The sequence below is a fragment of the Macrobrachium rosenbergii genome, chromosome 56, assembly GCF_040412425.1.
Source record: "Macrobrachium rosenbergii isolate ZJJX-2024 chromosome 56, ASM4041242v1, whole genome shotgun sequence".
NCBI lineage: Eukaryota > Metazoa > Arthropoda > Malacostraca > Decapoda > Palaemonidae > Macrobrachium > Macrobrachium rosenbergii.
Genome location: NC_089796.1, coordinates 3932058 through 3946215, shown reverse-complemented (window position 1 = coordinate 3946215; position 14158 = coordinate 3932058). Strand labels below are relative to the sequence as shown.

The 14158-nt window shown below is 36.4% G+C and overlaps 1 protein-coding gene across 11 annotated transcripts in view; it reads right to left on the bottom strand.

Annotated features, from left to right (window-relative positions):
• Positions 1 to 14158, bottom strand: part of Ih (hyperpolarization activated cyclic nucleotide gated potassium channel Ih) — a 557258-nt gene that overhangs the window by 22851 nt on the left and 520249 nt on the right. For 8 of the 11 annotated variants that reach the window (XM_067100609.1, XM_067100602.1, XM_067100603.1 and 5 more), the window contains 2 exons: positions 13436 to 13553; positions 10893 to 11169 (listed from right to left, as the gene is read on the bottom strand). In XM_067100609.1, the coding sequence (XP_066956710.1) occupies positions 10893 to 11169; positions 13436 to 13553 (395 nt within the window). Of the gene's footprint in view, positions 1 to 10892; positions 11170 to 12523; positions 12642 to 13435; positions 13554 to 14158 lie in introns of all 11 variants that reach the window. The other 3 variants (XM_067100604.1, XM_067100601.1, XM_067100608.1) reach the window with 1 other exon arrangement.

Sequence of the window (14158 nt, the reverse complement as noted above, 5' to 3'; positions counted from 1 at the left end):
AGGCCATTTTGAAAGAGGACATCAAGTCAACATTACAGCAACTATCTAGATGTCAATGATAAATAGGGGAGTATATTTCAAGATAATGTCTTTTACATCTCAAATTCTTGTGGAACCAACTCCAAGACAGTATGAAGTGACCTTATGGCTGCTGGGAAATGCACAGCTCATCTCTGTTGGTTGGGCAGGGAAGAGGCCAGAGATCCACATAACCACACTTATGGGCAATCTTATGGCAAAGGTCCATACTGGCATAAAGCAGGCTTAACCTAAACTGACCAACAAGCAGACAGCTTTCAAGAAAAAACAATTACTGAAGACATAACACCAAAGATCATTGTACAAGACTTAAGTACAGCAGTGATACCTACAGACAGGGTAGTTAACCAGCAATATCATGGGACTAACCTCCACACAGGTTTATGCCCATGACAAAATTGATTTCCAACTAACAAAGAGGAAAAGTCTTTAACATTTGAAAGGAGTAACATGAAGAGTTCATCTAGGTGCAATCTTAACACAAAAAGTTCAACCAACTGCATGGGCAAACAAAAAAATCTACATTGAAATGAAAAAAAAATGAAATATAGTATTAAAATTGGATGAATAAAACTTGTTTTTGGCTGAGTATACATGAGTCTAAAGGAACAGATATTAAGAAAATGTAAATGCCTGGAACAATGAGTGATTATATCAAAGGAATATACACTACAGTTTTTCCACTAGACAGTAAAACAAAATCACTGGAACAGATGTAAGTTTTTGGAAAATTTACCCCTTTCAAACCAACAGCTAGTAACATTTGAAGGAGATTTGCAGGACTTGATAAAAGAAATGAGAAGCAAAAGAAAGGTCGTATCAAGAACGGACTGACCTAGGTGACCCACATGACGACTAAGTCACTGAATAATCTAAAGCTTTTGCTCATAACCTAGACAACAACAGGAGTAAGAAGGTGGAAGAACTACAGAGGAATGAATGAAATACTTTGGTATCCCACAAAGGGGTAAAGTGGGTTGATTGAGAAAATTCATATGATGATAGACACAATGAAAATGAGAATGGACAAAAGCGTATGTATGCTTGTAGTACATACACACACATTATGTAATTTCATTCAGCACTAAAAAATTTTCCTTAACAGGTGGGCGACTACAAATAAAAAAATAGTCAATATCACAGTACTGCTTTAACTGCTAAACTGTGCATGTACCCCCCTGCACTAAAACTAAAAAATTAATACAGCTACACAGAAGGCTTACCCGTATCAGTACTGCAATGAACACCCTCCTACACACTGTGTCATTCATGACCATCTGGCATATTTTCATGTGCTTTCACCCCAGCTATCCAAACCTTCACAAGTCTTTCTCTCCTTCTACCTCTCAAGACTTTTGAATTATACACTCTCTTCACCAACCTATAATCATCTAATTTCTTCCACATGGCCAAAACATCCTAATCTTTTTACCATTTCTCCATATCTCCATATTTCTCACCATTTCAATCATTCAGGTCAGTCAATTAATATCAGCTGCTATTGGGGTGGTATAAACAGTACCACCTGTACACTGCTGCCTTAGGATGTGCTAGTGGCTTAGGATTCTAATGCACAGTGTCAGGGCAAAGGAGTGTCTAGTGGATGGTTGTGACCTCCATATGGCAGGATTTTCCCTCTCAGTGATGCTCTCGCTCTCCTACTTGAGGCTACTGGCAACCAAATCATCAGATCAGTCTCCTTAATTGAGGACAACTACTGTGGTAGCAGTAGAATGTGGCACTGGTTTAGAGTGCCAAGATATTGTTTCTCAAAGCAGAAGAGTACCTGGTGAAAAGTTTGGATGCCTCGCTGGGAGGAAATGCCCTTCAGTGGGACCTCACCTCCTGAGCCCAATAGCAAAACTGTATTGCTTTTCACTCCTTTGGAATTCCAGAAAAAGAAAATACATGTAACAGCATCCCCATTCCAGTCTGCATTGTATGAAAATCATCAAATTGCAGGGATCAAGATATTGTACAATATCAGAAGATTTATGTATTACTGTACAACCCTTACAGTATATTTTTTCCATACTACACCTTTTCCCTCTAAAGTAGGTTACTCCAGTGGGTGTTAAATTTCAGTTTTTGGCAAGTCTTCAGGACGTGGTTGCTAATCCTGTGCCCTTCTCTACCCTGAATGTGACCCATCACTCTAAACCCACCACCAAGAACATAATTAACCACTTGGGCCAACAGCGGCACAATAGATTTAAGGATAGTCATACTGTGTTATTTTACTAGACTAAAGATAATCCTATAATTGTTGCCAATGGTTAGAAAAGAAGGAACAAACTCTTTAGTAGTCTCATCCATGAATACATCTATGATGGAAGACTAATGACCTTCTGATGGGAGAAAGACATAAAATAAGAGAATGAATTTCAATATAAAAAAATCAGTTTGTGGTCAACAAATTTAGAAAAATAAAAACAGAACCCATGTTTAATTCTCCCAATGACTGCAGTGGATGGGTTAAAGAGTTCAGTCACAAAAGTAATGGATTCCCTCATAAAAGTATAGAATTCAAACATACAAAAAGAAAATTACGATAGCTGAAGAAGTCCTTCAGTTAATAAAAATACCTTTTCTCTCAGATTAAAAAAGTTTCTCTTTCTTCCTTCAACAATTATAATGAAGGCTAAGTTACTGTATTTTAATATCACTACAGAATGCCAGTTTTTTCAGATGAATCTTTGGTTTTTTGTTCACATTTTTCCACTCCCATTATATTTTTAACAAAAGATGCCAACACTATACAAAATCCAAATGACCTTTTTGGGAGTTATGACTAATGTTCCTCAATTTGGAAAGGCCCTGAGACACTCAATGAGGAAGATGACTGCCATGATCTCTCAGTGTAATGATGTCATAGAAGAATTCTGAGATTAAAAACTAATTAAAGTTTACAAACATTCATAAATGATCATGGATATTTTTTTATAACTACTGTATACCTAAGTAAACAAATGTGTCTGTTCAGCTCTACGAAACCAGTGTTTGTAAAAAATTTAAGCTGAAGAATGCAGAGTATTTATGCAACTGTGAATGTTACAGCTAAACTAAGTCACTAATATTCCAATTTTCCTTGCAGAAGTAAAGTCAGCTACTGTACTATATTACAGCACTTGAACAGAAACTCTGCACTGTTATCCGCTATTTTCACATGAAGGTTGACTAACATGAATTTTGGTACAAATAATTACAAATTATTACAAACTTTACTGCACAAATTTTTTAATGAAGCATCACTCTCACTATCCAAAATTAGAAAACAAGATGCCTAGGTCTAGAACTTAGAAATTTGGAGTTATAGTCGATCAAAGCAATGCAAATTTTGTCAAAACAAGGGTTTTTATTTAAATTACCCAACCTCTCTTAAAACTGCATTTTTATAAAATAACTGAACAATAGACTAAAAAACAAACAATGGAATTTATTCTTACTTCTTCAAAATTCTTTCTGAAATATACCCATCATTCTGAACAAATAAATACTGCATAAAAATGTTATCAAGTGCACTTGTAAAATAAAATACATAATTTGCAAAAGGGGTAAAAAAATTTTTTTGCATTTCTCTGAATCCCTTTTTAACAAAAAAGTACATAAGATGCTGACCCTTTCTCCACTCGCATTTTGTGAACCTTCGTTACGAGTTAAATAAAGACCTGGCCATTATACCTTGTGCTGGAAGAGTGACTTTTAATTCTGTCCCATCCTGATATCAGTCAACATATAAGGTGAAATGAACTAATAAATGAACTAATAAATAGTACAATAGATGTGAATTGTGATGTATGCCAATGCAAATATATGATCTGGGGAAAAGTGTCAAGGACTGAAGTAGTCTCTGGGGGCAGAGGGTCAGAGAAGGCTCTCTGTGTGGTGTTGGTGAAGAGAGGTGGAGGTGCACAGGAAATTGGTGTGCATCAGACGGGCACTAGTTTCGCGCTCACCTTGAGCACAGAAGCTCGATGCAGTTAGTTCTAGTAGTGGGAGTAGTAGATAGAAGATAATACTATTAAATAGTTTTCCTAAGAAAGCATTGTTCATTATTATGCACTGGTAAGAAATTAAATGAAACCACAAAATATAATCATATTGCATCACCTCAACATTCCAAACATCATTTCTGTCAAAACTTCTACCTCCTTTCTTGAATGAATGAATGTGTTCTGCAATGCAGTATATTGCAGAACAATGTTTCTCAACCATTTTTCTCTTTGTTCCTCTTTCATAAACTCAAATTTTATATAGCAAGCATAATTTTCTGAAAACAGATTAAAGCAAAAATAATCATAGTTTTCTCAAGTTCATAAACAAAAAACAAAATTCAACCAAACCTGTAAAAACTAAAAAGAAACAACCTGCATTAGTATATTAAAACACACAAAAAGAACTAAGACATGTTATAACCTGTACAGTACTAAAAAACTTTAATGAAGGCAATACATCATCTTAGCAAACACATGGGTCATAGTGATGTTGAATTTTTCAAGCCTCTTGATTTAATGTGAAACTTGTACTTCGTTCTTGGTATGTAGGGTAAATACTTCCTTTGGGGTTGAACTTTACATAAACACAAACACACTAATCTCAAATTGAAAAGATGTTTCCTGATGAACAGTGCATTTGCATATGATTAACCTTTTTATCCAGACCTCTCAATGAACCTCTGGGAACCTCAATGGCCCCTAGTGTCCCAAAGAACCCCAAATGAGAAATGCTGCTTAGAGTACTCTTTTTGTGTTGTTCAGAGAGAGAGAGAGAGAGAGAGAGAGAGAGAGAGAGAGAGAGAGAGAGAGAGAGAGAGAGAGAGAGAGAGAGAGAGAGAGAGAGTTGAATGGTATACTGTATTGATGCTGTGTCACTGAAAGAAGAGATAGATTTTCTAGGAAGGAATGGATGAATCTCTTTAATGAAAAGCATCATTAAATTACTGTACAGCTCTCAATAAGACAAAAACAACAGTTCATGTTAAGAACAAAAACACTGGATGATTGAAAACTGGAAACTGGTTCTTCTAGACAAGGATGAAGGGTTGATGAGACTGAATAGTATGAGTAAACAAAATCATTTTGGTTTTTCATTGCTTTAAGAGGCAAGTTTGCTGCTTCCTTCATGGCCAAGCCCTACCTATGTTTCTTTCTTTTTCTTTGGGCCTTGGTTGGACAGGAGCACTGTGTTAATTGTCTCTTTTTCTTTGCTTGGTTAAAAAGTCAGGTTATTTCAAAGGTCAGACTGCTAAAATGTCTCTAAGGTCAGACTGCTATCTTTCAAAACTATCTTTCAAAAAGGTGGGAATCATCCTGTGGCAATGGGGGTCTCACATATCAACACAAAACCAAATACTTTAGCTTGAAAGCTGTTAAGAAGAATCCAGCACTCTATGCTACTCAAGTTAAGAAGCTTTTTTTATATAAGAAAGACAACCCCATGAGAAAAAGTGGTAAGAAACATGCTGCTCACAAGATCAACTAACAAAAGTAGAAAATAAATGTTCCAAAGGCTGAAAAAAAAGTCTTAGTACCAAAACAGAAACATGAAAATTCTGCTCAGAGGAGTAAATGGTAATGTGTATGGTACATATATACAATTCCATAGTGTGGTCCATTTAGAAAAATCCTGAATGAAATTATATGGTGAAAGTGGCTTTGACATTTTCTTGCATTTTTCTTGTGGACTATGATTATGTTCTAAAAAGTTTACTTTAATTTTACTCTAACGATTTTTCTTTGTGACAAACTCGAGACAGCAAAAGGCTCAAGGGATAAACCTCAGCAGATGGTGGCATAATCCAGTTATGAGGAGTTTCCCTTTTGTATAATACTATTCTCCAGTCACCCATGCTGTCTAACCTGCAAAGGCATGAGTTCTTATGGAAGGATGCCAACTACTCTTACTTACTACGCCATGCTCTTGACCATCTATATATTGGGTATTTAAAAAGTTCAAGGCCACGTTTCTTTACCACAAGAAATGGATGTAACTTTGACTTAGATTACAACAGTACAGAAACATCTGAGTACTGTACCTAGAAATGTGAATACTGTAGTATATCATCATGAATCAAGATAGCCAAAATGAGGGAAAGTTAATCGAAAACAGATTTTTGGCACACATCACCCATACTAAGTCAATAAGTTGCCCAAAAGACTAAGAAGATGTGAAGCTCTGACATATTCAAAAGGAAATTAGACAAATCTATTCCAAAAAAGTTATGACACAAAAGAATGAGTTATTGAAACTGGACCACAAATTAATGAACCTAAACTGACGGACCAAATTAGTGCTGGATAATAAAACCATACCAAAGCTACAAAGCATTCTGTACACAAGTTTTGTTGCGTTCATGGGAAAAGCTTTTAAATAAAATAAAAAAGAAAACATAAAACACAAGAAAGTAATCAGCATTAATCCATTATCTGACATCACTATCATTTATACTATACTTTACTGATGGTGCGTAAGATGGTTTCTAGTACCCCTATTTGCACCTCACTTAGATAAAAAATATGTGAGCTACAGATTTAAATGGCTTGTGGTCAGTCTTTTCTACAAATGCCCACATTGCAACTTTATACCTTTGTTAATCTGAATACGTAATACATATTTTACTGACATTTATGACAACAATAGGCTTTATTGTGATTAAAAACTGCAAGATGAATAACTGTTATGAAAGATTTATTGGAAAAGGTAATCTTAAAGTAATAACCCAATATTTTGTAAAATATAATTCAAATTAGTTAAAAAATGCTCTTATATTCCAGTGACTTAATTAACTTCAATGGAAAATGAAATAATTCTGCATTTAAATGGCAGCCATTTACTCTCAAATCAACCAAGCGGCTGCATTATTAACAACAATTTGGTAATGGATTTTGCGACTGTGCCATACAAAATTAACCATGCCTTAATTGGTATGGGGTGTTTTACGTAATGCCAATACGTATACAGTACATGAACTCACACACACTCTGACTTAATAACACTGCAGCAACAAAGCTTCACAGCTCTCTTTCACCTTTTTCATAATTCTGATTTGCTCAATAGAAAGAATTCACTGTTTAAATCGGTTTATTTATCAACTTATTCACGTACGTCCAAACTCACTAACGATAAAAATCTATTTTCATGTACGTCAAAACTCACTAACGTTAAAAATCTATTTTAACAGTTGTCTGGTACAAAACTATAATCGGTAAGTTTTATTTTCACTGCAGTTCTTGTTACCTACGAACAATACCATTATTAGGGGAGAACTGCATAAGAGATGCTGTATACTGTACTGGTATATAGTGGTCACCTTTGCTACCTGTTATTTTAAATTAAATGGTATTTTACCCAATACTTTTTTCTTACATGACACATATGTTTCCTTTTCTATTCTCAGCTTTTCCTGGGCTGGCATCTGAGGAGGAAGGTTCACACATTCAGAATCTCAGGGCATGCCTGTCAAGTGTGGCAATTATTCTTAATCCAGTAGTTTCTATTGACAGGTGCCTCAGTTTCATTAGGGTAAAAAATTTCACATACAGCATATACTCGAATTCATTCACGCATTAAAAAACAAACTTTCGTACAATCAAGGTTTTCTTGCTGATACTATCTTCAATCTTCTCTCCATTTACATTCAATACCTTTATTGCTTTTCTTCACTCTTTCTGCTTCCTCCTCAATGCTCATTAATGTGGATCCTCAAGAGCCATTCTTTTGTTACCCAGACTTGCCATCAAATGAGTTTTCCTCTTTTCAAAACTTTTTCTTCGTTTGATTAAAGGACATGTCCAAACTTTTGGCAGAGAAATAAATGCACTCTTTCTATTAACTAACATAATTATTTGAGTAACGTAGATCCATGCTACCAAGACACACTTTCTCTCCATGAATCTGACGTTCGGCGAAATATTTTGTCACTAACACAAATGGTCATTAAACCCCTCCATGATGGGAAGTCTTTTTTTTTTATTGACGAGCTGATTAATATAATATTGTTTATCAAACTAAGCTGAGTTTGGGGTTTATGTTTGTTTTGAAACAGCCACCCTGATTTGCTTAACCAAACCTGACATTCAACCAATAATTCATTAACCTCTACATCCTTACATTTCAGTTTCCAAATCTTTTCAAGGATTTCTTTAGTCAGTCTTGTTATAAATGTACACAGCAGCTTTAATTTTTTCTGAGGGAAACTCGGATTACTCTGGGCCAAAATCCTTTATCAAATATTTGTAAATCAGGAATAATAAACAACTTTTTCAGTAGAATAATTTAGCTACTTAATCACCTGGGTTGACTGCAAGCAATTTTTCTCTTCTTAGTATCTACAGCCTGCTGATTCTTAACATGACATTAAACAAGCCTGTAGTTCCAACAACTTTGATTCTAAATGATATCTTTATGGTCAAAATGGATAACTGTCAGACCAGGGAAGACAAAATCTGCACAACAAACTGCCAACAGTCCCTAAACACTGCCACTTTATTGTGAAATCCTGGAAACCACAGTGCTGCATTGAGAAATTAATATGAATAACAACTGAGAGCATTAGTGACAGTTGTATTCAAAATAATCATAAAAGGAAAAAGAAAAGATCAGAAAAATATGAATAAAAAATATAACAAAGGGCAGTCCCATTTTCAACAATCAAAACTATGGAACTCATGAAAGGTTACGAAAGCAATGATATCAATTCTAGAAAAAGTTACTGAAAGAACAACCAGTCTATTAAATCTCCACAGAATCAATATCCTTTAGGCTAGCTACGATTACTTGAATAGTCTACCCTTTCAAAGGGATGCCTTCATCAAAAGTCCCATTGATTGGCAGCCAAAAAGATTAATCAAGAAAGGTGTAGCTACATCCAAAAAAGGATTAAAACATCCTTGTGGCAATTTATGTGATTAAGTTTCTGTTTTTTCCTGCATGTTAGCTCGCGCGTTGTTTTATTATTTTATGTCATTTCTTAACCAGCCCCTGAGGATGCTCGCTCTACTTTAGCAGAATGGCCCTTTGTCATGTTCCACGTTAAAAAAATAAAATTAGACATGGATTTTGCTAACCTCTGTGATGAGAATTGTAATATATATATGTATGTATATATATATATATATATATATATATATATATATATATATATATATATATATATATATATATATATATATATATATATATATATGCTAACCTCTGTGATGTGAATTGTAATAGCAACATACATACTTTAGCAGAATGGCCCTTTGTCATGTTCCATGTTAAAAAAATAAAATTAGACATACATATGTGATATGTATAGCAACATACATATATATATATATATATATATATATATATATATATATATATATATATATATATATATATATATATATATATATATATATATATATATATATATATATATATATATATATATATATATATATATATATATATATATATATATATATATATATATGTACATATATATTTCTATATATTTCTCCATTGTTTAGTAGTTTCCCTCAACAGCACATGACAAGAGAAAAAAATAGACTGCTGGGTTATGGATGAACCCTCTTCCACATTAAAAGCTTCATAAACCAACACAAAAGGCTCGTCATCAGTGCATCAAGTATGCCTACACGTACACTGTGCCGTTCACCTCTATCTTTTACAGACTCTTGTGCTTTCTGGAAACCAATGTTGCATTATTGAGGTTCTTCCTTTCCAATGCCTCTTTCACATCATCTAACCAGCACTTTCTAGGCCTTCCTCTCCTCTCTCCTCCTAATACTTCAAGAATACACATCTTTTTCACTGGCCTAACTTCCTCCACTTCTTTCTACAAGGCTTAACTGCTGGAGATCAAACTTGTCCATCCTATCACTTATGCTTAATTTTGAATCTCTTCCATGTTTTTACGCATTTATCACTCTTCCACTTCTTATGCCCCATATCCTGCACAAACAATTGATTTTACTAGCCTCAGTCTTCTCCATTCATATTCAAACCTCACTTCCCTAGGGTTAAGCTGGCTACATACTCCAACATAAAGTTCAAGGCACTACAAGACACTAATATTTTGCACACACCTGCTACCTTCTCTGCTGTAACTATTCTGTGACTCATATATTCTCTCATCTTACCATCATCTGTTATAATAATTCTACTCCAAATTACTGCTTGCACACACTTTCAAACTCTTTTCCTAGTTTTCTTGATTTCTCTTCACAATCCAGTCAGTGCAGATACTGGCCATTTCATGTTTTATTCATTTTCACAAACAATTTTTTTACAACTCTGCTTCAAAATCCTCTGTCCATCCTCTGACTTCTTGCATCTCTCTCTCTCTCTCTCTCTCTCTCTCTCTCTCTCTCTCTCTCTCTCTCTCTCTCTCTCTCTCTCTCTCTCTCTTAATGTTAAATGTAACAAATTTTTAAGAATGATCTGGTTAAGCTTTCATGTTCAAAATAGTTAGTTGTGAAATAATGAGAAAAAAATTGGTTTAAGAAGATGAAATGATTTGTTACGTGAAAAGTTGAGGCTCATAAATAATTTCACCTCTACAGACGTCAGGTAGTGTATACTATACACCGTGAAGTATCAAATATTACAGGTATTTATGCATCATGAATCTTTTCTCTCACTCACTCTCTTTCTCTCCTTAATCAACAGCACAATCATTTCAGTTGACTTTTCAAAAGCAAAAATCTGCAATAACAAAAGCACTTATACAACCATAAGAACATCATTGCCAGGTTTGCAAAATTTACACAATATTAATAAAAAAAAAAAAAAAAGATAACATCCTGTGATAGGTAAGGTCACCCCTTCACTTAAATCAGTGAAAAAGCAAACACACAACATACCTTTCTGCCGCCACACTCTCCATCGTCCGTCTCATGAGCGGATATGAGTCCAAGACAGTGTTGAAGTGCTCGACACTCAAGCTGAAAAGGTTGCAGTAGGTCTCCGCTCTCACTGATGCCGTCCGCCGGGCATTGGTCAGGAGGCAGATCTCGCCGAAGTAGGAGCCATCGCTCAGCGACGTCGCCACTTCTCCATTGGACATTACAATATCAACAATGCCTTCTTGAATGAAGAACATCTTGTTCCCAATGGTACCTTCCTTGATGATAATGTCACCTGGATAACGGAGAAGTCGTGTTAGTCGTGAAGCATGAAGACGACACGGGGAAGATCCCTAAGAACACGCGACCTAGCCTTCCCTACAAAATCTCATTGCATTGCTGTCTCTGGTCATTCTTCATGGCCATGCTCAAAGGGATAGTTAAGAATGCTGCTGTTAGTCTCTGGAATAAGCATACGTGAGCTGGTTGTCCCCTCTGTTCACGTTAAGAATGAGAGATAAATAAAGGAGTTATAAAAAAGGGGAATTGAGAAAAATGAATAACTGTGAGTGAAGTAAAAGTGAACTAAAACTGAAGCTTATAGTCCATGCTAAACTTATCTCGGGGATAAAGTTGAATCCTGGCATAGGTTTAAATTGAAGATGGCAATTTGACTCGAAAGAATGTTTAAGACTAGTGAGGCATCAAAGGTAGGACGACAACACATGCATTAAATATACTTCATGCTAAAAAGATGGGCACAGGAGAGGGGGAGATCTTTTTCTTTTTAGGAATAAACAAAAATGAAAATAAACAGAGCAAATCATGTCTTGAAGTACAAAGTGGACTGAAAAGGATACGAATAACAGAGGAATGACCAATGCCAATGCTAATCATTACTGACATAGGATCTACCACCCAGTTAGAGGCTGATGACGAATTTCCCGCAAGCAAAGGGATACACAAAGTGTAGTCTAAGACAGTTTCTCTCCTCCATGTTGATCAGGTTATCTATATAATCTAATGTGTTATGCTGCACTGTTAATTCGAATACTGCTAACATTGCTCCAGCCCTCACATGAAATGAGCCATTTGTAGCATGTTAGGGGTGAAACAATGGTACATGACACTTTTGACTTTTGTAAGGATCTCTTGACAGGTACAAAATACCAATTTTAAAGCTTTATACAGGGAGAGTTACGGAAGAGTACCAGTACTATACAACTAATGGAAACGTGGGAAAAATTGACAGGTTGATACAAAACTGCACTAATTTCGTGACAACAATAGTAATTCTGTCCCACAACTATTTCTACAATTGATACGACACCTGGGATACTGGCTCTCACTTGAGCACAGACGATACAATCTGCCTCCAGGTCATAGTGCCACAAGAAGGGGATATTACACTCAGTCAGATACACACGAGCAGTAGTCACTGCAGTTGGTTCACTGCGGTACACATCATGGGCACTCAGAGCATGAAAGCATTATGTGTATGTTTGTTATTATAAATGACTGAGCCAAACATGTTTTTAGAGGGAAAGACATAGTGCTTCCAAGCCTGGTTGACCATGCCAGTGCCAACTTCTCTACGTGATGCTTGCTACACTCGCTGCCCGCGGTGTGGCTCACGGCCACTACTCTACCTGGTTGGTACACCTCGTATCTCAGCTTGGTAACCACGTCAGTCACAAAACGTGCATCAGCATTGGCAAAAAATGGCACGGAAGCAACTAAGGCCCTGCAGTTGAAGTTTATCACGTCCTGGGAGGCGATTGAAAACTTCCGATTAGATTTCTACATTTAATCATTTCTATAACTAAAAAGACTAGACTAAAATGAAGGCAAGTGATGGGGGTCCCGACCACACGGAAGAGACTGAGAGTAGTATATGTTTTTTGCTTGCTGTAGGTGGGGAAAGCTCACCGTGGTGTGTGACAAGGTGGCACCACCTCTCCCTTTCCTGGCTACCAACAAGCATGGATGGCGCGAAGCTCTATATCTCTGTCTCTCCGTCCAGCTTCTCTTTCTCCAAGCCATAATGACCATTGTAGCATTGGGAAGGGAGGGGACGGCCAGCACAACTAAAGAACTTGCGTGTGGCTGAGAAGCGCTGTGTTGCTCAGTCTGGCCCTTTCAGGATTGTTTGCGGAAGTGTGTATTTTCATCATAACATTGTTCGTCTTCGGAATAGCACTGACTCGAGAATTATTCATCAGGGCAGAGTGACTATGGCTGAGGAAAGTGCATCGTCTCAATCTGTTTTAACTAGGGGCTATAAAGCAATTGGGAGCAACACCTCACCTATAAAACAGCTTGATGCTGATTCCACAAATTTGCTTATGACCAACATTGCCACCTGTTTATCAAATTGAATCAGAAAATAACTTTCTTCTTCAGATCAAGACTTTGCTTTTCTGCAACAGACCAATAAATGAGATTTTTTAATACAATGTTGAATTTGTGTAATTGCGCGTCAAATGCCTCCGGGACCAGGCCAGACTGGGCAACGACAGGCGACAGTAAAGTGTTCGTGCTGCTTCCTAAGGGACACCAACCTGGCAAGAAGACCTCGTATTTAAGTTTTGTGACGACCTCTGAGACGAAGCCAGGGTCGGCATTGGCAAAAAAGGGTACGGACGCCACCAATGATCGGCAGTTGTAATTGATAACGTCCTGCAGGTTATAACAGACAAGACAAGGGGTCAGAGGCCGACTGCTTGTTGTGATGCAACAAGTTTTTTCTTTTAATAATGCACTCATAGACAGAGACTCAGTGCAATTCATGCGTAATGTTTTTTTCGTCTTTGTAGCAAATACTCAAGTGAAATTATGACCTTGCAGCAGCAAGGATCAAATAGCCTCAAATTTACCATTTTTTTTTTATTTAATCTTCAATGTCTGTTGGACACTGATAGCACAGGATACTGTATTTCCAAAAAATCTTATGCTGTTGTTGTTGTTGTTGTAGTTGTAAGCAATGAAACAACTGCAGGGTAACAAAAGGCTGTGAGATAAATAACTGTGAGAGTCTGTAACAGATCTGCTAAAAGCCGATGATGAAAAATAAACAACAAAAATGTCTTCTTCTTTGTTTCTTTTTTTTAAACATGTTAGACCAGTCTCGAAGAGGAAGGTTAAAAGCAGCGTAGTAATAAAAGGCGTGAAAAACGGAACGCAGGGGTTACAAAGAAAATGCTGAGCTTGTTAAAGACTTCGTGAAGGTGGCTCGCAAATTGAGTTCTGGGTCACAGAGAGGGGAAAGAGTGGAATAAAAAGAT